At 40.7% G+C, this 26,441-nt stretch overlaps 1 protein-coding gene across 11 annotated transcripts in view; it reads left to right on the top strand.

Moving 5' to 3' along the window:
• Nucleotides 1–26,441, top strand: part of LOC144520983 (cyclin-dependent kinase 17-like) — a 40,808-nt gene extending 14,367 nt beyond the window's left edge. For 3 of the 11 annotated variants that reach the window (XM_078255127.1, XM_078255126.1, XM_078255130.1), the window contains 14 exons: nt 9,727–9,860; nt 13,089–13,214; nt 18,250–18,306; nt 18,414–18,528; nt 18,755–18,849; nt 18,989–19,051; nt 19,305–19,428; nt 20,091–20,211; nt 20,464–20,561; nt 20,690–20,795; nt 22,248–22,290; nt 22,406–22,496; nt 22,578–22,655; nt 23,321–23,914. In XM_078255127.1, the coding sequence (XP_078111253.1) occupies nt 9,727–9,860; nt 13,089–13,214; nt 18,250–18,306; nt 18,414–18,528; nt 18,755–18,849; nt 18,989–19,051; nt 19,305–19,428; nt 20,091–20,211; nt 20,464–20,561; nt 20,690–20,795; nt 22,248–22,290; nt 22,406–22,496; nt 22,578–22,655; nt 23,321–23,424 (1,355 nt within the window). In that variant the 3' untranslated portion in view covers nt 23,425–23,914. The other 8 variants (XM_078255131.1, XM_078255137.1, XM_078255128.1 and 5 more) reach the window with 6 other exon arrangements.

Here is a 26,441-nt window from a genome sequence, read left to right as displayed (position 1 = left end):
GCGGGCACTGCCGGAAGTCGGACTCAAATGACCAATCTGATTGGTAGAGTGCTAACCCGGAAACGGGGAGCGGAATGAAATCTTTTTAAACTGACCTTTGTTGATCTGAAATGAAGACAGATTCAGCAACTGCATGGTCTATTTCTTGCTTAAAATGTTTTCAGAAACACGTTTCGGTGAACTATTTTAGTACAATATGAGATCGTATTCTGAACAAGCCGCCAGGAAGCAGAATTTCCAGAGAAACAAGACCCACGTGACGCATTCGTCCAATCAGCTGCCTGTTTTCATTTATGGGCGACAATACAGATTAGCGCCGCCTGCTGTTATGGAGACGTATTACGTCTCGTCTCTTCCATGTGTTCTGAAGCATTTTTTTTTACCAACTCAGGAGACTGATCAGTCCAACTGCCTTTTCTGCCGATGGTTGGCCATCTGGTTGGTGTGTAAGCAGCTTTAAAGGAAGAGTTTGACATTTTGAGAAATGCAACTATTCCTCATGTTCCCCCTGCTTTGAGTCTTTGTGCTAAGCTAAGCAAACCAAACCGTGTCTTTCATATTTACCGACGGATACAGTAGACAGTGTCCGATCCCCTCATCTTACACAAATAATTTCCCCAAACCTTTTCCCAAAACTTCTTTCAACATGACAAATGTTAGAACACAAAATGTATCTGAACTATCCACACGACAAGGACAACACTCCATGGATATCAAAATCACTAGAATGTATTGGCATAGATTAATGGTGTTTAAGAGATGAGGAAAGTGAAATGAATATGGAGAAATACCAGTAATAGCCTATGTAAGAATATGGTCTTAAGCCCACAGACTACATTTGGTGTGGCAAAGTGACTTCATTCTGTGAAATCCACAGCTGTCTTTGAGCTCAGAAAACCCAAAAATGGACGGAGGTTGACTCTGAACCTAGAATAGAAATAAATCGTGATAAGGTGTAGTTTGAAATGTTAAGAGGTACGCTGTGTGTGTGTGTGTGTGTGTGTGTGTGTGTGTGTGTTTCACGCTGGTTGGTTTCGCTGACTCATTTTGTGCCACTCAGCAGTCTGAGCACGTCACACTCTTTAATAGAGCGACATGATGATGCAATTTCTCTTTCCTGCTGCACTAAAGAGCTTGCCCTCTCTCTCTCGTTCTCTCTCTCTCTCCCCCTTTCTCTGTCTTTCTCTAACTTGCTCTATCCATCTATAGGAAGATTCAATTAAATTCACTTTTCATCTGGGCAAGTGGGCTTGACTGCAGGGTTTTATGCGAATGTTAGAGTTGCCAGAGGGAGAGAGGGCTTTTACAGGTTTGTGATTCATCTGTTGCTAACTGGGGCCAACACCCACTCCCACCACACTGTACTTACAGTGAGGAAAGATGAGCACTGCACTTTTCGTTTTTGCTTTTCACCGCTACCTCATCTCTTTCCCTCTGTGAAGATCTGTAGTTACACTGTTGAGGATTAGTCGGCCCTCCCATCTGTTTCACTGAGACAAAAGACTCTGCTGAAAGCGGCATACTCTCCTCAAAACCCGTCGCAGGCTGCTATTTCTGATACTGTCACAGATGTCTCCTCATGTTCTTTTCTCCCTTCTGTCGCTTTCTCCCTACATACATCAAAATACTAAATTTAACCTCCAGATAAAAGCACATTGGGGTAAAGATAAAAGATGGAAAGCTTTTCAGACAACCCTTATTTCCCTCTGTGTATTGCACACCATGAGAGACCTTGTCTGTGCCATGGATTTAATGTAATGCATTAACACTGCATTAGTCGCTGTAGCCCTCTCTCTCGCTCCTTACACTCTCAGCCATTAGCTTTGCTAACCCTCGTCTCTCACTCCCAGATTGGATTTAATAAGAACAATGGAGTGGGCTCCTTTTTATGTAGTTGGTCTTGTAAGCTTCTTGTGTGTGTTAGGGCTTTCTGTTACATTAGTGTATGCTTGAGGCAAAGGAAAGATGTTGCTAAAGAATGCTGGGAATTTTCAAAGCTATATATAGGAAAGGAAGGGGGGTGAGGCATTGGGGACCAGCGCATACAAACCGGTAGGTGACAGTAGGAGCTCTGGTCCCAGTAATTGGATAATAAGATTCCTTAGATGCAGATAAAAGGTTTAGAGGTAATTACTGCAGTCCCCCCCATCCACCTTCCGGCCTTGTAAGTGTGTTTCTCTATGTGTGTGTGTTCCTCAGGGATGTTAAATGCACTTTGATTTTTATTCTCTCACTACTGGAGGGTGACTGTGGTATTTATGGTAAAACAAAATTATGTAAACAATATATTTTAATTGGAAGGTCAAATGTAGCCAAGCAAATGTGACAATAAAGAGGTTTCAAACAAGTTGGCAAGAAAAAGTGACAGTGAATAAGACCTTGGAGGGAGTAAATGGCAGTGTGAAAGTGGCTGCGGAGCAAGAGAGAAATCCTTGATGTATGTAGTTGCACTTGCACAAAGAGAAAGGGAGACAGTGATGGGTGGAGGGCTGAGCGGTGAGCTTTTGTCCTTGACTTTTTAAGCTCAAGGATAAAGCACTCTACATCAATACATGTCTGTCAATGCACTGTAATGTAAATGGACATTATTCTTTACTTCTAATTTAAAGTATACAGTAGAGTAATGGGCCCAAAGAAAATAATAATAGTATGCCTCATGTAGATAAGTTGAAGTGAACACTGCACACTTACCCAAATATTTATTTTAATACACCTTCCACATGTAGCTAGATAAAAAATGTTTTCAAAATGTGTTAGGTATACAGTACAACTATCCCATACAGTCATGTGAACAAATTAGGACACCCATGCTAAAGTTGACTAAAAAGAGGAATAAAAAAATCATCTTTAGGAAATTGATCTTAATGCCTTAATACCTAGAGATTGGCATGGTTTTATTTCAGTTAGCCTAATAGCTGGTTTGATTTGCATTGAGAGATGATTTTATGGAAAGTTCCCCATGCCAATCTCTAGGTGTGGTGAAGGGTATGTGATGATGTGGGGCTATTTTAATTCCAAAGGCCAAGGGAACTTTATCAGGATGCATAGTATCCTGGATCCATGAAATAACTGGCCTTTAAAAAATAAAAATCTGCCTGCCTCTATGGGAATTTAACATAGAGGTGTACTTACTTATGCCCCCTGTATTTTAAGGAAAAACATGTATTTATTTAAGATACATTATTCATTCACAAAGAAAATTGGTGTCCTTAAAGATTGGATTTTTCCTAATTTTTTTAATTAAGGCATTAAGATCAATTTCCAAAAGATGATTTTTTTTTATTCCTCTTTTTAGTCAACTTTAGCATGGGTGTCCTCATTTTTTCACATGACTGTATATTTACTTATCTAAGCTAATAATACTATTATGTTTTAACTGTTTCAAGTATGGTTGTGTGTTTGTGTAGGTAGAGTTATAATTAAAGGCATCATTTATTATTGACATGTCGGGTGTGAGAGCTTTTCTGCATGAGCGTGTTTTGTCAGTTAAGGCCGACAAGACAACCTGACTATTGACATTGAAGTGAGAGGTGAGGTTTATTCTCACAGTTGTCACACACATTTTTTTAAACGTGTTAATCCTTGAGAATATTATAAGGAAATGTGGCATTTTGTTTAATCTTGCTGACATTTTAGATGGAGTTGCCATTCAACACTTCTTTTGGTTACTCATTAGTTTCTATGGTAGGATTGTCCATGGTTCCATAGGGGGAAACAAAGTTTTTCTGATGTCGAAGAAAAGAGCTAAGGCCGGCTACACACTGCCTGCGTGGCGTGAGCGTGGCGTTTCTGTTGCGTGTCAGCTGCTGGATTTATTTTTATTTATGTCTTTACAGACCAGAAATGTGTCTGACGCAGCGCTGCTGCTGCTAGCCTTGTCTGTACACATGTATGTTTCCCATAGATAAAATGAAATACCATGTTAAACATAAATATAGACTGATTTGATTACAGCAAAGACAACGTCGGCAGTTTTGACGGTAAAATAGGCTACAGAATATTTCGTTCTCTATTGACAGGTGCAATATTAGAAAATTGATTTTTTTTTTTAAATTACATTTATATCAAAACCTAGAGACTTTCAAACATCAACATGTCATTTATTAATATGTATTAGTGTCAAAATGAAATATAAACATCTTTTCCTATTCTAATTTGCCTGGAAACGCTTCCAACACGCTTGCGTGTCGTGTGAAAAATAGGCGTTGGTTCTATTTCCAGCATGCGTGCGTTTTTGGCGCGGCTCAAGCTGCGCCTGAGACATGCGTGTCACGCAGGCAGTGTGTAAGCTCTAACCTGTTAACATGGGAGCCAAAATATAAACGGACACGCCACGCAGCTGACACGCTCACGCGACGCAGCCAGTGTGTAGCCGGCCTAACAGCCAACACACTGGTAGTGGAAAAAAGTGCACTTGAATGTCCTGGACCTGCTATTTCCAGTGGTGGAAGACTGTTTACTTCTCTTCAGTAAAAGTAGCAATAACAGACTGTGAAAATAAAAGTTCTGCATTCAAATTTCAAAATGATACTATGCATTGTCATTAGCAACAAAATGTACATAAAGTATTAAAAGTAAAAGTACCCATTATGCCGAATTGCCACTTTTTATTATTATATTGTTGGATCATTAGCCAAATATTTATGCATTAACATGTAAGCATTTATTGAATGTTTTAGTTGGTTGAGGTGGAGCTAATCCTAACTGCTTCATATACTTGTTTGGGTTATTTAATCTATAACAAGGCATCACATTTTGTAAATTGATCATATGTTTTGTATGTAAAATCCTAATCTGATATTTAGTAGCTATCTATGTTACATAATGTAGTGAAGTATAAAGTACTAAAAGTAAAAGTACAAGCACCTCAAATCTGTACCTAAATACAGTACTAGGGTAAATGTACTTTCTACCTCAGTTTTTTCCTAAAAAAAACACTTAAGCTTCAACTGTCAAACATATCCAACCAGTAAAGTCTTCACAAAACTATATAATCCCGCCTTTCTGTCTGTCCACCTTTACATGCTTGCGTTGCAGCCCCCCTCAGTCCATCCTGTACATTATATTTGGAAGGAACATTTGGGATCTGTACAAAGAAAACACAGGTGTTTTCAAGTACAGTGAAACATCCATCAGGATTAACACTTCTGCATCCTGCTATATAGTTCCTTGTTTGATATTTCTATAATTAATGTGTATTTCTTCATAATGTGTTTGCTCTGCAGGTGCAGTGTGTGTGTGTGTAGTTTTTATAGGGATGCACAGTTACCGTGTGTGCAGTGCCATTCATAAGGGATAGTGCATGTGTATGTGTGCACAGGTTGAGAATGAATAATGGCCTGTGCTTTAGGTCCATGGGGAAGGACGGAGGGAGAAAAAGAAACAGGAAGGTGGAGAGAATGTATGAGAGGGGGAAGATGGGAGCTAGAATACTAGAGGCGTCACTCAAAAGCCTCAGGGTTTCAATTTCTGTGCTAGAGAGCGATAAGGATGAGGAGGCAGAGGGTGGAGAGGAGGGAAGGAGCAAGAGCGAGAGAAAGCGAATGAGATGGAGCGATAGAGATGGAGTGCAAGAAAGAGGGTGATCAGGCAGAAAATGTTATCATTGGCTCCTGAATAAAAAGAGAGGATTGTACTGTATATTCAGAGAGAGAGAGAGAGAGAGAGAGAGAGAGAGAGAGAGAGAGAGAGAGAGAGAGAACAAGGTGAAGGGAGTAACAGCACTGATAGGGGCGCCAGAGGCAAGGAGGGAGCAATCGACAGAGGGGAGTGGAAAGGAAGCAGCACAACAGCCTGAATAGAGGGTTGTGAATAAGAGTTGAAGGACAGGGAGGAGATCTGACAGAAGGAGAAACACATCAGGAAAAAGAAGAAGACACTGGACTGGAAATGAAAAAGTAAAAAGAGAGAGAACGTCAGTTGAACACCAGACAGATGAAAGTGTTTTTCTTTCTTGGAGGAGCTGTAAGTTTGGTGTGTGTGAGTGTGGGTGTAAACTATATAGACGGAAACAGAACACCTGTTATTCTGAGTTGATGGGGCGTTAACAGTTTTCAGCTTGCGTGTTTAGGACCGTCTCTGCAGCATTTTGCCTACCTGCACGGGGTTTGACCTTCCTCAGTCAGCAAGCAGAGTTTGACTGCAGAGAGAAAAAGAGCGAGAAAGGAGGAGAGGTGGAGAGAGGGAGTGTCTACTGGAAAACAGGCAGAGGGAGAGAGAGCGTGTTGAAGTGGAGTAGTAGCCGAGGGAGTTATTGCATTGTGATTAGTGTGCCTGTACAGTCTGCACTGTCCTCCCGATGTAAGACCTGTTCTCTACTACATGGGACTGTCCTGGAGATACATAGACAGCCTGAAGATTGGATTTTGCCCTTAAACAGCTACAACTCCTGAAGCCTGAGTCCCACCCAGACCCAACCCAGACTGGACTCAAGTGATTTTCACGCCTCGAAAAGGCCCAGATTTCTTTTCCGGCTCTTTCTGAAATGTCTCTTTGAATTTTCACTTGCACTTCTAACTGTAGTGTTTTGAATCCTCTGGAACAATGGATATGTCAGGCACCCCACAAGGGTGCAGCTCTGCACAGGCTCCCAGAGGTGGAGACTCAAAGATGGGGGAGGCTAGAATGGGAGAGGGGATAAGAATGGGGGAGAGAGACACCCCACTCAGGCTGTCACCTTTCCGTATGCTTCGAGTGCTGGACTCATGCCGTCCTCCAGGAAATCGTATTGGTGAGTCTCATCACTGTCTTCATCATCAAGTTCATCTAGATCCTGATTCTCCATTTCATCACATCGAGACTATAGTGATGACATACGATTACAGCAGTTTTTGTAACAATATATACGAGTTTGATAGATTTTCAGAGGTAAAATGTTTAATAGATGATACAGTATGTAACTCTACATCTTTGTGCCATACAGTATGTGTATTCCCAGTGCATTAACACGTGCTATGTCTGAATATACTGATTCCACTCTGTGGGACATTAAATTAGGATCAAACGTGTGTCCTGAGGTTTTATTAGATACAAAGACATGGATTTATGTTAAGTAGCTTTCTTTCAGAATCTGCTGATCCTACAACTTTGAACATCTTATTAAAAATATTGTATTTATTATTCATATTATTTACTTTTTGTGGCTGGTTTTAAGATTAGAGATGCAGTATGTTGGCCCAGGGCGGGTTGGTATCTTAAGGGACCCCACAGACTCTGAGGAGAAGTGAAGAGTTCTCCAAGTTCATCTTTTGAATTTTTTATCCATTTGTTTGTTAGCATAATGGCTGCGGTATCCCTATTTCTGCCGCTCATGCCAAATTCAGACAATATGCTGACATTTATTTTAAAAAAGCTGTTTCACAACCTCTGGCCTGAGAGCAAAAATATGTCAAATGGTTCAGTTCAAAGTGCAGTGGCTATTCATTCTACCAGTGTACCCCCCTTGAACAACCCACTGTACTTGATGACCGCCTTAGCCCAGCGAGGGCTTATGACAAAAAAAAGGGCTCTTGAAGTGAATCTTACACTTAGTTTACTTTTTTTTAACATCCTTTCCACTGGCGTTTCAATCATTTTCTGAGGCACTCCAGCTAAGTGGAGAACATGCAGAGTTGGGTTAAGAATAGACCTAAAAGCAGCCCACTCACTCTTCTAAATGTGCTAGCAGGGAGTCAGCAACCCTAACTGGGCCAGACTGGCTCCACACAGGGAGGCAGTGGTAGCTCATGACATTTACTGTCTGCTCTTAGTCTGCTATGTAAATGGAGCAGAAAGAACCTGCAGGAGACTGGAAAAGAATGTCCCGAGTGATCAGGAAGTACATGATCCACCCGCATCTCCTTGACTGTTTACGGAAAGAGACAAGATCAGGACCTCTCCAAAAATAAGACAGACCTGTGACATAATAGCAGTACTGGATACTCACTCGTCGTGAGAGTGTGGTCATGTGTGTGCGTCTATCAGTATGTAGATATCCTGGATCAATTTCCCCTCACTCTGGTATCAGTTAACTTGAGTTTAATGTTTCACCATCAGGGTTGATTCCTGATATGACTGCTGACTGCTCAGTTTTCTAACAAAGCTATTCTGTATGCATACCCTGTATTCTTGTGTCTGGCTTTGAGGCCACAGGCTGTACATCAGACTTGTGTTTTGCTAATGAACATATGCTGCTTTTGTCAACAGATAGTTAGTTAGACCGGTGGACAGGATGTAGGCTGAAATTAGCAGCTGGGGTCTACACAGGTAGATGACTGCTTGCTAGCTTAAATCCGCCTACACATGATCAGAGGTAAAACCGCGAGGTAGGGCGCAGAGCATATTGCAGGCACCGAGGCAAAGTGCAGCGCAGGTATATGTCATCATTGCGTCTGGCTTTGGTAGCGCCTTGAAAGGTTAGTGGCAATAAAGTCAAAGTTGAAATAATTAGAACTTTAAGCGCAGCGCTCAGTGCAATTTCGATCGGTGTGCCATGCCAAGCGAGTTGTCTCCACTGCTCTCCTTATAGGAAAACAATGGCACAGCCATCAAAGAGGCAGGGGACATGTGATTAGCTAAATGGTTAGAGGGCTGTGACTTCACCACACAATGTCATGAAAAGTGACATTATGAAATAAAGAGTGGCATGACACAAAAGTGTTATTGGGGAAAATGCCATTATGAAAGAACAAAAGTGAACATTGAGTCCATATTCTATCTTTTCCATTCTTTAGCCCGATGGCAGAACCCATAGAGCAGCTTGCCTTTTTCAAATCCTAACCTTGGCTACATGACAGAGACACACAAATGACATAGAATCAGCCTATGTGGTGTTGCCCCTTTCCACAGCTGACAGACAGTGCACGATAATAAATAGCTTCACCTATCCGGCTCTTAATCGCTCTATCTCATGGCTGACGTGTTATAGTTACTCAAGGGACTTATTTTTCTTTCCACTTATTCCTCTTCTTCTTCCCATCCTCGATCCCCTAATATTCCCTCTATCAGACTCTTCTGGTGGCTGTTTAAATGTAAACAGTAGATGATGGTAAGGTAAGATGTTCCAAGCATTAGGACTGAGCTTTAACATCTGACAGTTCCTCTCATGAGGCAGTTTCTTCCACCAAACACAAGACACACACACACACACACACACACACACACACACACACACACACACACACACACACACACAGATGCACACTGTGTGCTGTGCATGACCCAGACTTGAAAGCTATCAGGCACCATACACTGAAACCCAAAGAAAGACCCTTCCCCCCCACATTTATTCACACATCTTTGATGGAAGTAGTCCTGTCTACTGCACCGTGACTCATTAATCAGATGGACTCTGGAGCGAATGGAGGTGTGTGTGGAGGTGTGGGGGGCGGCAGGCAAAGATGGGAAAGCTCTCATTGCATGCAGGGTGATATCGATCGCTGACCTCATCTTACCAACAGCATTTAATACACACTCGGCTAACACCCCTGCATACCTGGTGGTACAATCTATCAACTGGGGATTGGGACCCTACTATGGTTTTCTCAGACGGGTAAATGAAATCTAAAGAAAGACAAAAGGGTTGTGTTCTCTGATGGGTATATGGAGAGAGTGAGGAGGAGAGGAGAGCGAAAGAGACTTTGTGCAAAACAACAAAACAAAAAAGCAGTCCAAAAGACCTGAGTTGAATGAAAAAGTGCAGCGCAATTCCTGACAATAACAGTCTGTTTGTGTCTCTGTGTGTTGTAGGTATTGTTCATGAGAATGTGAAGATGGGTTCAGATGGGGAGAGCGACCAAGCATCTGGGACGTCCTCTGATGAGGTCCAGAGTCCAGTCAGGGTCCGTATGAGGAACAACCACCATCGACGCATCTCTAATGAGGTATTGGAAGTCAGAGACACATCTCACAGATAACACCTTGGCTCTATCCGCACACACACTATTTAGGGAATTTTATGCAGAGGACTATGTGTGTGTTAGATGGTCGAGCTAGACGCCCATTTATCAGCCGATATTAGCTTATGCAGATATCGGTTTATATGTCGGCCAATAAGTCACAATAAATTCCAGAACAGTAATGCTAAACTATGGTTTGAGGTCATTTAGAAAGTGTCATCATTGCATGGTTTGTCCTACAATTTGCAATGTAAAATGTCCTGTTTAATATGTATATTGGTCACAATTTAAAAACAATTCTAAAGCATTTTTATCAAGATTGTTTGTTTATGACTTGATAATGTTTTTAAAAAACTGTAAACTCCCAAATATCGACATCAGTATTGGCCTAAAAAAAAATCCAGTATTAGTAGGGCTTTATCAGATGGCGAAAAAGCTAATTCGAACACTACTCAGGTCATTTCTTTTTATCTGGCAGCTATCTAAATGTACTTATTTCCCCCTGTCTGTGCAATGTATGATGGTAGTTAGCTCATCTCATTCATCCATATAATCTATTGCCTAACCTTTTGTGTTGTTTATTCAATTCAATTCACTATTCAATTATTTTCTTTCAATAATTCGGGTATATAATGTGGTGATCTACTGTATATAGTCAATAGTGAACAATTTGGGACAGCTTATTGTGACCAGCTTTTACATACAGTAAGTCACTTGTCTATGTGAGTGCACCTGTACTATCCGTGGACAGGTAATGTTGCTATTTGTTGCTTTGTTTTGCCACATCCCTGAGTATGTGCTCATGTCTCAGCCAGAGTGTGCGCGCGTATGTGTGTGTCTGTTTGAAGGAGTTGCAGAGTGATGAGTGCAGCAGGATTACAGGAAATGCCTCTGGACACATAGGCTGCTGCCCCTGATTGCTGTGGAAGGGACTAATTTAGACCATTTTTATCACAGAGAGAAAGAATGGAGGGGTGGATTGGGGGGGGTAAAGGAAAGGAAAATGTTGGAAGGAGAGGGTAATTATGGAAGTAGGAATAATTATTGGTATGACAAAGAAAGGGGAGATCCAGAGGAACAGGTCTCAGGAGGTGATAAGAGGGAGAAGGAGAGATGGAGGACAAAATGATGGGAGAGAACCAAAAAACAATGTTTTCTCTCAGCCATCACCCTCTGTTCACCCCTTCCCCCCCATCTGCCTTTCTTCCCTCAGGAATCTGTCCATTCCTCTCTTCTCTTCTCCGCTCATACTTTCCCCCTCCTCCTCTTTTTTCCTCCTCCTCCTCCTCCTCTGAGCATGTGGATGGCACTCTACCACAGTGCCAGCCCCTCTCTCTCTGTCAGTGCGCAGTCATGTGGCAGGTCAGAGACATGCATCGTGGAAAACGTTTGTGTGTGAGTGTATAGAAAGACACGTTTAAGGAGGACAATGAGGGAGCTACTAGAGCTATTCTGCATTGTGAGTATGGGGACACGTGTGTTTGTGTGTAAAATTTTTGTGTGTGGGTCTTTATTCAACCAGTGAATAAGCGGGCTTGGGTGTCATTTTGTCCATTGTTACCCTTTTGAAAAGGAGTATAGATAGTTCACGTGTGAAAATCTGTTTTGTTTTTGTCATCAGAAGTCACTGGCTTTATGATTTGCTTGAAATATGAAGTGAATTAGTTGAATTTTTCTGGGAATATTTTGCAGTTTTCACGTGTTCTCATCGTGAATGCTGTTGCGGTGCTTGTCTTCTGTTTATTTTACTCTTTTATGATTCAGACATTCAGTGGAGCTTACAGTTGTGCAAATTACTCAGGTCAAAGTCTGCAGGTCATGGTAGTACATGTGTTTTTCACTTATTTTTCACAATACACTATGCAGTCTCCAGAGCATTGCCGTCCTTAGGGTGACGGCTTGTATGTAATACTGCATGTTGTTATGTTAGCCAGTGAGCTTCAGGCATACTTACACTTCTTTCCCTCCCACTAACGCTCCGATGTAAACACACATATCATTTCACACACTTACATCGAGGACACATACCATGGGGCTGTTGGGACTAGGCCAGCCAACCACTGCTGCCATGGAAACAATGTGTGATTGGCACCTTGCCAGTGAACATGTCATACATGGATAACACATAGGAGCAGGAAAAGTAGCATCACAAAAATGTATGTTCTGTTGAAGCAAGGGCTGGGAAGGGAAAAGTTATTCCAGCTGATTAGTGTAGTTGGTAGATCAGAGGTATTCACTCTACGTGAATTGTACTACGTGGCAAAATTCATCAATAACAAAAATAAATTAATGACGACCCAATTATAATCCTCAAAATAAAATTTTTAAAATGGGGTCATCTTCAGCAAATAGTTTGCAGAACAGTACGCACACTCATAGAAGACTATGAAAATATCAAGTATGTTTAAAAATAATTAAAACTGTTCCAGATGTTTCCAGATGAGTTTGTGAGCTTGGGAATAGCGGTGTGCTAACCTTCTCACTCTGCCTTCAATGTATTCTAAAATGTAGCCTGAAACTTTCCAGGAACGTGTCTGGAACTAGTCCCATCACATAGTACTGGCCTTTCATTAAGTCTTACAAGACATACATTTCAATTACACCATCATTCATCAGTCAGTCACAACAGCAGATGGCACCTGTAGACCAATAGTGTATGTTTGAGCTGCAGTCACACTTGGTAAACTCATTGCCAGGTGACAGATGGAGAAAAATGTTTCTTTAAGTGGCACAAAAGTTGGCAGAGCAATCAAGGCTTGAGAGAGACGTTTGATGCCAGATCACCATCATCAATTTAGGCACAGTCATCAAAGAATTGTCAAACCACCAAAAAATATGGTGTCCCATAATGTCAGGTGAATATAGGTGATGATCACAAAAAGACTTGTCAATGATGTGGTGATAATGGTTGGTTAATACACTAATCCACTGGTCTCTTTGAGATGGTCAAAAATTTTACTATTTTTGCTTCATTTATGTGCATGTTACAGAACATTTAAAAGATGCCAAATAACATAAATAATACATCAACTTATATTCAGGCCTCAGTGGTATACAATTGTAAATGGACAGTTTTTTTGAATGTGTAGGATTAGTGTTTCAATTTAAGAAAATAAATCATGATTGATTTATTTTAAGCTCTTATGTGTGATTTATATTTTAACCTATTTTCTTCCCCTTGAATACCCCCCTCTTTCTTTCTCTCTGTTTCAGGACATAAACAAACGTTTGTCTCTCCCAGCTGATATCAGGCTACCGGAGGGCTACTTGGAGAAGTTTGCCATGAACAGCCCGCCCTTTGACAAGCCCATGAGCCGCAGGCTACGGCGCGCTTCATTGGTCAGTGCTCAATGTGTCTGTGTGTTTTTTAATATATATATATATATATATATATATATATATATATATATATATATATATATATATATATATATATATATATATATATATATGGAACCCGAAGCAAGGTTCTTTGAGTTGGGGTCAGGGGAATTGGAAGGGAGGTGGGCACCTCCAGCTCCCTTCCAATGCCCCTGAACAGGCCTAGAGACCCTGCCATCAGGCTCCAGAGGTGGGGGTCGGGCGCCAGCTGCTTTGGTGATTTGTTGGTCAAAATTGCATGGGTACTTTTGTAAGTACAGCTGGGTGAGTGCTGCTCTTTTGCTGCTTTGTTTCGAAACAAAAGTAATATGAACTTTCAATGCTATTGTGGACAACTGAAATGGTTGACTAAGGACAATATTCCTTCTGACACACTCACACACAGGAAACAAGTAAATATAGACTCATTTTAAACACTTTTCTTACGAGTTATGCTAAAGAGCTTACATTGGCTCAGTAGGGGGATGAATTATGGATTAATTTTGTATTATGTATCCAGGCCAAGAGCATTATGGGTATGAATCTGCGGGTGGGAGAGAGGGGAGGGGTTTGCTACTGGATGGATAGAGAGGGGGATGATGGGTAGAAATAGGCAGACATTCATGAATATGCAGCATGTCCCTTTATACCTTTGTTTTGCTGCTGAAGAACTCCTGCTCTTTCACTTGGTTTTATTTATTATCACACTTTATTTCACATTAGCCTTTTGTTTCTTTTTTGTTACAGTGCACTCTTAAATAAAGCAAAAGTGCACTGCTCTCTGTTTCACTTATTCTCTCTAACATGCTCTGCTTTCTTTTCTCAGTCTATTGTACTGATGCGTTTAACTTTAAATACAATTACCAAAAGCCTACTATGGGAAAGCATAAAGGATTTGCCATCCATCAACCATTTTTGCTGTAATTATTGAACAGGGCCGGTGCCCTGCCTCCGGCTCTCTACTTGAAGCGATTTGATGAAGCTGCTTTTTTGCAGGAGTCTCACAGAGATGAAAAGAAAGCGTCTTTGACGAGAGGTTTGCAGGGAAGAAGGGAGGTTTATGGTGTAAGGGTGGATGAGAAGAAGGGGATAGACTTTGGAGATACTTTACAGTGTTAATGAGTGACGGACATTTTCTAACATGCTTGGGTCCGTCCACTTGTGTGTGTGGCTGTGTGTCTTTAGGGTTGTTTTATGCATGTGATGTAATAGATCAATCAATAATTCAGCAGCAGTGTCAGACTCATCTGCTGCAGCTCCTCTCCTACAAGGATTACACACCGGGACACCTTGAAGTGAGCCAGAGAGGAAGTAAGGAGGGATGACAAGAGAATTTTAAGAGAGTAAAAGACAAGATATGATTTAAAGTGTGGGAAGATGTTGATAAGAAGGATCTACAAATATTTGGAGTGATGGTAGTGTAAGAAAAGATAAATGGCATCTGAGATTAAATTGAAAACCAGTCTGTACATAGATTTCGGTTGAATAGCAGGAAAGGAAACTTTTTTTTAATTTTTTATCTTGGTCACCTTGCTGAGTGTATGTAGAAAGCTACAGCACAGCTAGATTTCTTTTATTATAGAGCATAATATTGTTGACTTTATATAGTGTAGTGCACCCTTTCAGAAATATGTTTTTTTTCTGTGCAGTACACTATTTGCACTGTATGTTTCAGGCCTACTTTTGACATGACGTAAGCTGGAGCTTTGTAGTTATTTAGGTCACCACTTTAATGCATTCTTCATAGAGTTTAACTCTGCCCTTTAAGTTAGTTTAAAACCTGTAGCTGGAACTAACAAGAGGTTTGATGGGTCACAACCCAGACCAGTTTGGAAAATGTTGGCATAGAAACGGAATGTCTTAACCCCCAAGTCTCTCCAAATGTGAATATATATATATATATATATATATATATATATATATATATATATAAATATACTGTATATATAACTGTGTTACAAAAGAACGAAAATGAATAAGTGAAAGCTTAAAAGTGACAATATGTTTGTAAGCACACTAATGTAATGGCGTTTGGGCTATCAGTGTCTTGTCATTTAACATAGACCATGCATCAGGTGTCCCATTACAGATTGAAACCGTGTATTTTGATCTTTGAATCGCTTCCAATGTAATGTAAGTGAAGTTGGTTGGTATCAGTTTTCTCCCTTTGCTGCTGCCCATTGATAATCAATTATTCAAAGGGGTCCAATGAGATTCAGTGTTCCATGGTGCTGAGGAAAGAGATGTCATTTTATATCAAACTAACACTTAACCATGCTTTGCAACACTCACTTTTTTCTAGCCCATTCAACCCTGCAGTGACAAAATATTTGTTAATGAGTGATGATATGACAATAATGTCCAATTAGGTAAGACATCATTTTAAGTGCCCTGTCTCCTCTTTGTTGTATTATGCTATTTTATATCATAATTCTTTTTTTATATGTGTGGGCCGACACTTGAGTCAAATGTCGGCCCACTTCTTTGAGTTAAACCTTGTCTGTTGCTATCGGCAGGTTTTACAGTGCAACATGTTTATTGCTTGATTGATTGAAGCACTGAGGATTGGCTACATCATTCTAATGAAAGTGCTATTTGCACCTCCCCTTGCATGCCACTTTTTTTTATCAGAGGGCTGTCATTTTCTCTCTTCCACTTAATACTCTCAATCTATCCTCTCTCTCCCCATCAAGCCTTCTTACAGGCAGCACAAGGAGAAACCCTATTAAAAAATGAAATGTTGTCGAGGTAATGGACTTTCTTCTCAATACACATTAGAGCTCAGCTGCAGACATCTCTCTTCTGCTGTCAGTCCGTCTATCTGTATGTCTTCTCGGCTCCTGTATAGGCTGAGACAGAACACACGTTTTGTTTTATTTTATGTTGCTTTCATTTTGTCACAAAAACTTGGTCTGACCTAGTTCTGCTGAGTAAGCTCACTGGAGCGTTGGGAATGAAATGAACCCGTTGCCATCGAAAGCATACGCAGGCACATGCACGCACGCACGCATGACACACACACACACACACACACACACACACACACACACACACACACACACACACACACAGGGATTGTAAGGTACATAGACAGAGTGCAGTTGCATGTAGTAAGCAGAGTGGACTGCAGGTAAAGACGCTTCAAAAAGGAGAGAGGCCACAGATTTATTGTCTGGAGTAGGGTTCATGTGGGGGAGGTGAATATAATGTGTGTGTGTGTGTGTGTGTGTGTGTGTGTGTGTGTGTGTGTGTGTGTTGCTTATAAGACCGACTCCCCTGCCAAAAGAACAGCACAGCTCAGCAACAGCTCCTGACAGCTCTTGTCATAAACACAGAGATGGGAAGTGTGTGTGTGCGTGTGTGTGTGTGCAGGGCTGAGTGTGTTTACATTTGAGCATAGGCTGCATGTCTCATCACAAATATACATCATATATGTACAGTGCATGCCCCTGCACATACTATATGTATATGCACACACATCTCAGCAGTTTGTATAGATGTTTTTTCATAAGATTATTATTATTATTATTATTATTATTATTATTATATATATATATTTTTTTTTTTTCAAGCATTGTAAATGACCAGATACAAAACTAGATATTGATTCTAAAACATAAAGGAGATAATGCCTGCCAATTAATTATGCAAATTAAAATGTGTGCATACCCATGCGCACACACTTATTTCAGTGTGTAAGTGTGTCATCTTGTGTGTGTGAGCTCGTTTTGATGTTGGCTTTTAGGCATGCCTTTAAAGAGATCACATGCTTCATCAGCTAACTTGGTCACTGGAGACCCTCCCCCTCATATGCACATATATGCGCGTAGACAAGCATTGGCCTGGCATTCATATTAGCATTATGACGGGACGGGCCAGAGCAAGATTGAGAGAGATGGGTAGATAAATACAGATAAAACATGGCTGGAACGACCCTGACGTAGGTAGACAAATAAGTGAGGGGAAGTGACAGGGAAAGGGATGAACACTAACGTGGGTATCACAGCTTGACATAGCTACATCTATGTATAATTCATGACCTCGAAACCCAGGGGCCATATACATTATTCAGCTAGACCTTTATCAACTGAGTTCAGGATTAATTCAGAATTTACCATACACCCAGAGATTTAAAGTATGCCCGCTATCTATAGAAATGTTTATAAGTAAATATTCCCATTAAGTTATCCAGAAAGGAAGAGCCATATTTGATTGTCTTTGTTACACTGACTTCCTGTGGCCAAATAATTCATGTGCAACAGAAAATTACATCACTTTGTAGCGTTAAAGAGGCGAAAGTAGAGGGCACTTTGGGGACAAATAACATTTTGTTCAGATTAGGCCAACATTAGTCTCACTTTGCCAGACCTTCCTCCACAGCGCTTTGGGGGAGGGTCTGGCTAGTTCACACAGCATTCCGGGATGGGAGAAAAACGTGCTTTGGCTTATTGGCATTTCTTTAAACCAATCACAATCGTCATGGGTGGTGCTAACCACTGGCCAGAGCCACAGTGCCACTGCAAAATAGCCTCGTAAAGGAACTTGTTTTGGTAAAACATGACGTTCAAAAGTTGTTTACGTCGTGCAACAGAAAACTCAGATTGGACAGATAGTCTAGCTAAGTGTCTCGATTTACCCTGCAGAGATCTGAGGAGCATACTGTAACTGTTGGAGAAACCAAGCTAATATTTTAGCATAGTGACACACACACACACACACACACACACACACACACACACACACACACACACACACACACACACAAAATAACAAGGCCTGGTGACTCAGACCCCTGCAGTTGTAGGCCAAATGTCAACAGCAATGGGACTGAAATGTAAACTAACAGCCGTGGCCTACCGGACTTGATTCTAGAGATAGCTAGCTTAAACATGGTGGCTGGCCTAGCCTGACCTACTATCAGGCTGTAATCACAATGAATGCAAACTGACTTAGTGATAATGCACATTGATAGTGTTCATAACTTCCTCAACTGGCCTCTTTCTGTTTTCTCTAGTCTGAAATCGGCTTTGGGAAACTTGAGACCTACATCAAACTGGACAAACTAGGGGAGGTGAGATCAATAAAGAAAATCAGTGAAAGGGACATTAAGCAGATACAAACTCCTCAAATACTTGTTTGCTCTATTTCACACTGCATTCACATGCTTTCCATCTGCAGGGGACCTATGCTACAGTGTTTAAGGGGCGAAGCAAGTTAACAGACAACTTGGTAGCTCTGAAGGAGATCCGACTGGAGCATGAGGAGGGTGCACCCTGCACAGCTATCCGGGAAGGTACTGAACTGCTGTTTAACTCATGTGATTTGGAAGTAAACAACTTACAGGCCAACACGGGACCAGATTGTCAAGAAGCTTGTAAGGTTTTTACAGTGTTATTGGGACATACAGTAGTTGCTAATCTGTATTGCCTGGTAGCTCCCTGAGCTGTATGAGCAGTATGAGCTGTCTCACATGTTGTCTGTGTTTGACTGACAGTCTCTGATATTTCTCCCTCTTCTAGTGTCTCTACTGAAAGACTTGAAGCACGCAAATATTGTCACTCTCCATGACATTATCCACACTGACAAGTGCCTGACACTCGTGTTTGAGTACCTGGTGAGTCTGTACTGTGCATGTGTGTGTTTATTGTGTGTGTCTTTAGAGAGCATATTAAACTAATCTAAATATCTGCACTGCATCTTTCTTTCTTTCTTTCTTTCTTTCTTTCTTTCTTTCTTTCTTTCTTTCCCATCAGGAAAAAGATCTGAAGCAGTACATGGATGACTGTGGGAGCATCATGAGTGTTCACAATGTCAAGGTAATGCAAATTAATACATATTTTCAGTACTGAGGATAATCCTGTAGTGATGTAGTTGATCAACAATTGCAATTTAGAATAATCTCTGGTTATAGCTTCCATTTTGTTTTGATTTATTAGCAAAGAAATGGCAAGCAGCTTGGCTTCTCAATGATAATTCTAAAAAATTTCTTTGATCACTGTGTGGAAATAATGGCACATTTTAATGACAAATATGTAACAATAAGTCATACTTATGTCATCTCCTCTCCAGATATTCTTATTCCAGCTGTTAAGAGGTCTGGCGTACTGCCACAAAAGAAAGGTCCTCCACAGAGACCTCAAACCCCAGAACCTGCTCATCAATGAAAAAGGAGAGCTCAAACTGGCAGACTTTGGTACATCACCACATATCCAACTAGAAGCACAACATCAGTCTTATACTGTATATTGTTTTGACACTTCCTGTATTCATTTGACTTGTCATCTTATTTTCCTTCAATAATAGCTATAATTGCACAATCTTCAAAGCTAGAATCAAAACAGCGATTACTGTAATTCATGCTTCATACTGGTCTAAACTGAAAAAGAGTTGACACAAGAACAAATTCACCTGCTTACACAGATAATAAAATCATGTTTACATGCTAACCATTTATCTTGGAACTTAAGTTGGAGATGGAGCCCTCATTTCTACATTTTTCCTAATGCAGTTAGCTGGTAATTTACAGAGAGTTTGTCATTTATTTTGTAAAAAACAATGCTTTATAAAACAGTAGCAAGCGTCTGAAAGCCCCACTAGTGCCTCCTAAAGCATACTGCTCCAGCTTGAAGTGACTAACCACTCAACACTGCCCTTGTTTAATAATCAAAATATGGCATGGTGTTGTATACTCTAGTGTTGTGTAATTATTAGGGTCAAAATACAAAAAAAGTGTTCTTACTTCTGAAGTTTGATGCTGGTATGATGAGTTCTGGAGTGACCTACAACACCCGCAAAAATGAAATGAACAAAGCAGTATTTAAATAAATTAATGTAATTTTCTGTGTTTGTGTTAAGGTTTGGCACGAGCAAAGTCTGTTCCTACAAAGACCTACTCCAATGAAGTCGTGACATTATGGTACCGGCCACCAGATGTGCTTCTCGGAACTACTGAGTACTCTACACCTATTGATATGTGGTAAGTAAACACACATCTATAGCAAATACACAGTTTTATAGAAAAGCATAAAACTACCGCTGTTTGTTCTTTTGCCGTAGTCACTGTTTTGAAACTCAACAAAATGTTATTCATAGTTAAGGTGCAAAGTTTGAACTGTGGGTTGGGAGGACATTTGGGGATTTGGGGGTGCTATTGGGTCCTATAACACAGTTTTTTTGTTGTTGTCATTGTTAACTTCTGTTATTCCACTGTTTCTGTCCCTTTGTCTAGGGGTGTGGGCTGCATCTTTTATGAAATGATCACTGGCAGACCTCTCTTCCCTGGATCAACTGTGGAGGATGAGCTTCACCTCATATTCCGCATCCTCGGTGAGACGACATTGCTTGTATAACATTCATGCTTTTGTGTGTGTGTGTGTGTGTGTGTGTGTGTGTGTGTGTGTGTGTGGGTCTGCACTCTACATAATATGTCGACTGATCCTCTTTATCTTCAACAGGTACTCCGACAGAAGAGACTTGGCCTGGTATCACCACCAGTGAAGAGTTTAAGACGTACAATTTCCCCCGATACCACGCTGAGCCCCTTGTCAACCACGCACCCAGGTGTGTAGTTGTGTGTATATGTTTGTGTTTTAAAGTCTGTCTTAAAAACAATAGTGAGACAGCCATATGAACATTGAAACAAGTTTCGCTTGCTGTAGTCTTTCCCCTTGTTCATACTCTCCATTGAAAGATCCTATCCTAATTCACTTTCAATAGAAGTAAGGGGGAACAAGCTCCACAGCCCTCGTTCTGTGCAAAAATACATTCCATAGTTTATCTGAAGCTAAAATGAGGCTTCGGCAGACTAAGTTAATCAAATCAAGTGGATATTTTGCATAGTTACAGTGGGTTTAGTTTGAAATCCCCCCTTTGTGTCTTTCCCTGCTGAGCTCGGGTGGAAGTAGTCTCACACTGCCCGACCTGTCTCCACAGCGCTGCGAAGTAAGGTCTGGCTCCTCCACAGATACATTCTATCATAGGAGAAAAAACGCTCTGGGTTGTTTGCATTTCTTCTACTATCGTCGATCCAGACTAGGGTGAAAGTGTAGTAACATAGAGAGGGACTTTTGTACTAAAAAGAATGTGATTTTGGAAGGTAAACACTTTGTCTAACTCAGACTGCTGAAGCCTCATATTAACTTTAAAATGTATTTTTACACAGAACAAGGACTGTGGATTTTTTACCCCATCACTTACATTGAAATTGATTTGGGATTGAATCTCTTAACTGCCAGTTTGGGCAGGAGGAATGATTACAGCAAGCAAAACATGTTGCAATGTCCATATGGGCACCTGAGTATTGTGAACCTATCCTTTAAGTTGGGGATCTTCAACTGGGGGTCCGGGACCCCTAGGAGGTCCTCAGAGTAAATGCAGGGGGACCTCCAAATAAAATTACTGTTAATTTTGGAAAGTTTTTTAACATGAATCTAAGCATGAATCCAACAAGTCTTAACATGAATCCAACATATTATTAGCAAATATAAATCCAAACTGCTTACTGACCCAGGTGGTCACTAAGGCAATCCACAGATACATTTAATCCTAAAGATTCACTGTGCCACATGTATGTTTAACATTAAAACATGATTTATAAAACCATGTCAACAATTATTAGGCTATTTTAATAGCTTAGTATTCCATGCGAAAAAGGTATGCATAAAGGCTTTTGGCCGCCCTACACGTTATTGTAGACCCAGTTTATTATGCAACTTTATTTTATACAAAATATGTAGTAGGGGGTCCCTGCTCCATCTCTCTTTCAATTAAGGGGTCCTTGGCTTAAAGAAAGAAAAAAGTTTAAGACCCTTGCTGTCAGTGACTGTGATACGTTAGATGTAATAAGTTAAGGATTGATCAGTAGGAACTGTGGTCAAGCATTACCGCCTCTGTTGAAACAGCAGGAACCCCATATGGCTTTGGTCAGCATTTGACTACACTTACACTCAATTCTCCCTCTCTGCCCCTTTCCCTTCCTCCCTCTCCCTTTTTCTCTTGCTTTATGTGATACAGGATAGACAACGATGGTCACGACTTGCTCTCAATGCTTCTACAGGTAACGAGCAAGGCTCATAACGATGAATACTTTTGATATATGTTCACCTAATGCATTGGATTAAAAACTAACAATCCTGTCTTTATATCCCCTCTTTGTCTCTACGTGTCCCTAGTTTGAGGCTAAGAGGCGGATATCAGCCGAGGATGCTCTCAGACACTCGTATTTCAAATGTTTTGGGGAGCAGGTTCAAACACTGGCTGACAGTGAGTACACACAGTCTGACACATTAAACATACACTGTACTCTACAAACACTGTCTCACCAACCATCTCTGTTGTTTTCAGCTGCATCCATCTTCTCTGTAAAAGGCATTCAGCTCCAGAAAGATCCAGGGAAGAGATCATCAGTCCACCCAGAGTCAAGTAAGTCCTCCAAGATAGAAAAATAGAGGGGGAAAAGCAGAAAATGAGGAATTCTCCCTGTCCTCTTCCTCTTTGCTCTCTTTTTCTCTCTGTTTGCTTCATGTCGTCTCTCATGTCACTGTGGTCACACATGTCACACACAGTTTCCCAGTCTATCGCCAGGTTCGTGCTTCCACTACATACAGATCCCCTACTCCCAATATTTACAACAGCTACTGCAATACACTTAAGTCCATGTCCATGAAATTTTGTGCATTACAATTTAAACATTTACATGTAAATTCAACAATTGGATGTAAGACGCTCACCAAAATAAGTAACACACCCAACCATTGAGTTAGCTACATTACTTCGAGTTTTACCCTTGTCTGAATCCTTATACATTACTTGTGCATACCTGATGTGCCCTTTTGACATTTGCTTAGATTTACTTAAGTGTTTCTGTTTCTATCACGATCTCAGTCTGTGTTTCTCTTTCTGCTTCCGCTGCCTGTCTGTCATGTTCTGATAAACTGTCCCTTCTCTTTCTTGGTACCCATGCTCTCCTCTTTCGCAATGTTCATCTTCTCCTGATTCCTTTCTATATCCCTTGTGTGCCCTACTCCAACTCCTCCGTAACACCTCAATATTCCCATCCTTCCCCCCTTCTCCCAAAACCCTAAAAGCGATGGCTCATAAGATAGGCTCTGCACCCTCGCAGTACTTCCAGAGAGAAGCAACCAATCCCAGGGCTCAGAGTCACAATCTCTCCTCCACTTCCACTGGCTGAGTGGCCCATACCGTTCTGGTAAATACGGTCTCTTTCATTCTGTCTGTCTTCTGTTCCATCCCCCTTAGTTGTCATCTGGTCTCTTTTCTTCTGTCCATTTGCACTTTGTCCCACTTAATGTATGGCTCTCGCGGTTGCTGAACTGGACTAAATGCTGGTACATTTCACTTCTCTTGTGCATTCCCTGAACCAAAACAACACATTAGTTGTTCCCTGTTTAAACTCACTTCATTTTAGTCTTTTTATTGTTATTTTTTTTCTTTGTCTCTTTATTTTGTTAATTTCTCTCCCCATTCTTGCTTCTGCCAGCCTTCCCTCAAATTTCAAGCCATGCACCTACCTGCATCATCTCAGCTTTCACTTACCTAATACTCTTTTTCTCAGAGTGAGCCACTCCCAGTGTTTATGTCAGGGATGAAAGGGGCAATGTCATATTCATAAAAAAAAAAAAAATTATGTGATCAAAGAACATGGATCGAGTCATTTGATTTTTTTCATTTGCAGTCCTGTTTAGGTTTCTGCAGCGAGAGATGTAGCCTTTTTGTTGAGTCTGTAAGTGAGGGTTTGGTGTTGTGTGCGTTTGGTTGGTTGTGTGTTATAAATGCATTTTTCTATCAGCATGGATATACAAAGTAGATTGCTTGTTTACTGCAGTGTGTTACAGTTACTGGTAAGTATGAATCAGCTTCAGCAACATGAGATTACACACAGTATTACAGGTTATAGAACTATATGATCCAATTGTTTAAGTCTTGGCACTGATAACCACCGCTACACTAAATGGCCAAAAGTATCTCTCCACATACTTTTGTGTACTTTTCGTCTGGTGCTATCAGACATTAGCGTGCAATAATTTGTGGAAAGCCCTTTCCGTTTTCAACATGAAAAGTTTTGTGCACACACCCAGATCTATAAACACTGTTTTGGAAAGTACTTACTATAACTGGCCTGCACAAAGCCCTGGGTCCCTTATTTATCAAACCTCTAAAAATTACACTTAATTATGCCCTAATGCTTAACTTAGGAGTAGAACATTTCTTTGCTGTAAGTAAAGAATAAGACTCATTAATCAAGTGACTCACCCCTCTTTTCAGCTTAGAGTAACTTTTAACCTTTAGCTCGCAAATGATTACATGATTGATCTCAAGAATGCTCAGAGAGGAAGTGTCTCAGTGACAGTTATTCCCTAAAAGGCAGAAATAAATATTTGTGTAATGTTGATTTAACCCCAGTAGCAATTAACGTGTAACATAAAAAACAATCTATTCATAATAGGTTAATATATGAAATGAGATGAAATAATAGAGAAATGTCTGAAATGGGAACAAAAAGAAAATAATAGATAATAGATAAAATACGTTATAAGGGGATATTAGTATCACATTGATAAGTGCAGACAGGGAAGATGCATGAAAGATACAAAATAATTGCCAGTTTTGATCCTGCTGTTTGCATCCATGACAAAAAACAAATAACAATAAATAAAAGTAATTTATATAAATGTTGTACAATCATTTCGAAACACGTCTTAGAAGGTGTGTGCTCTCTTTTCTGTACTGATGTCGTCAGGCTATGATCTACTTTTACCCAACTTTAGAGACCTATAGAGTATTTTTTAAATTAAAAGAAATGTGATAAATAGGTTTTATTTTAAAGTTTGTGTAAAAGTAAAGAATTTTTACTTTTATCATTCGCCAAAATCCAAGTCCAAAATTTCACTATTAGCAGTTTGCCAAATATGGGCCATGAACTCAACCCCATCAAACACTGTTTGGGTGAAGTGGATCGCCTGCTGTGAGACAGACCTTATCACCCAACACCAGTGCAAGTCCTCACTAAGCTCTCGTGACAAATGGGAGCAAATCCCTGGAACCAGAAAATCTGGTGGAAAATCTGGATAGCCTTCCCAGAAGAGTGGAGGCTGTCATTGCAGCTTATTAATTAATGCACATTCAACAATCACGTGTGTGCAATGTTTAGTCGATCGACAGAAGATTCATTGAACTATTTTAATAATCGGTTAATCATTTACGTAATTTTTAAATACTTCAAATGTGACCATTTGCTGCTTTTGGCCATATAGTATATATTTTGTGTTGCTGGCATGGAGTGAAATTTTTGTTTGTGTGTTGGTGTGGTAAATGAATCCATTGAATCCAAACCGATCCCCTCTCTCTCTCTCTCTCTCTCTCTCTCTCTCGCTCTCTCTCTCTCTCTCTCTCTCTCTCTCTCTCTCTCTCAGCCCAGGGGAAGAGCAGGAGGCAGAGTGTGTTGTTTTAGTGCTGGCAGGGGCGCTGAGGTGAGGAGGACAGTGACACGTGGAGCTGTCCTGTCGGACATACATTATTCACTGACCCTGCCACACACACACACTGAAGGAGAGACACACACACCCTGCCACATAAACACACACAAACACATTGAAGAAGAAAACATGCACATACAGCAACATGGAAGCAAAACCACGCAGAATTTAGGCTGAAGAATTTGTACTTGACAAAAAAAATAATTAAGACTTAGCCCAATCCTAAAGACAGAAACAAATTAAAAACGAGAGAAGTGCGCAGATGCTGGAAGAAAAGTGGGAGAGTACAAGATTCTCCTTGCTGCTACTACTGCTGCTGCCCAGAAGAGGGCAGCGTTTAGGAGGAGGGCTGACTCGGTTTTTGAACAGAGCTTGCTGCATCAGTGAGCTGTGAGGAATGAGGAGTGAGAAGTGGACGTGATTCAAAGGCAAAGAATGAAAGAGGAAACCGGTCACTTTCTCTTTTCGCTTTTTTGTTCGGACTGTTCCTGTGCATAAAGAGACTGAGCTGTAGAACTCTGCTTTTTCATAACACGCCTCAGCCTGAATCCAAACACTGAATATTGCACCCAACCTCGCCTAACCTCTTGGCCCTTTATTACATGATCTTTAAAACAACACACAGACACAATCTCTCTCTTTCTTTTTCTCTCATTCTGTGTCTCTCTCAATCTCTCTTAAATACACACACACACACACACACACACACACA

Source organism: Sander vitreus, chromosome 7, assembly GCF_031162955.1.
Source record: "Sander vitreus isolate 19-12246 chromosome 7, sanVit1, whole genome shotgun sequence".
In the NCBI taxonomy this organism is placed as follows: domain Eukaryota; kingdom Metazoa; phylum Chordata; class Actinopteri; order Perciformes; family Percidae; genus Sander; species Sander vitreus.
Note: the sequence above shows the minus strand (reverse complement) of the source record. Positions and strands in the feature narration are given on the sequence as shown.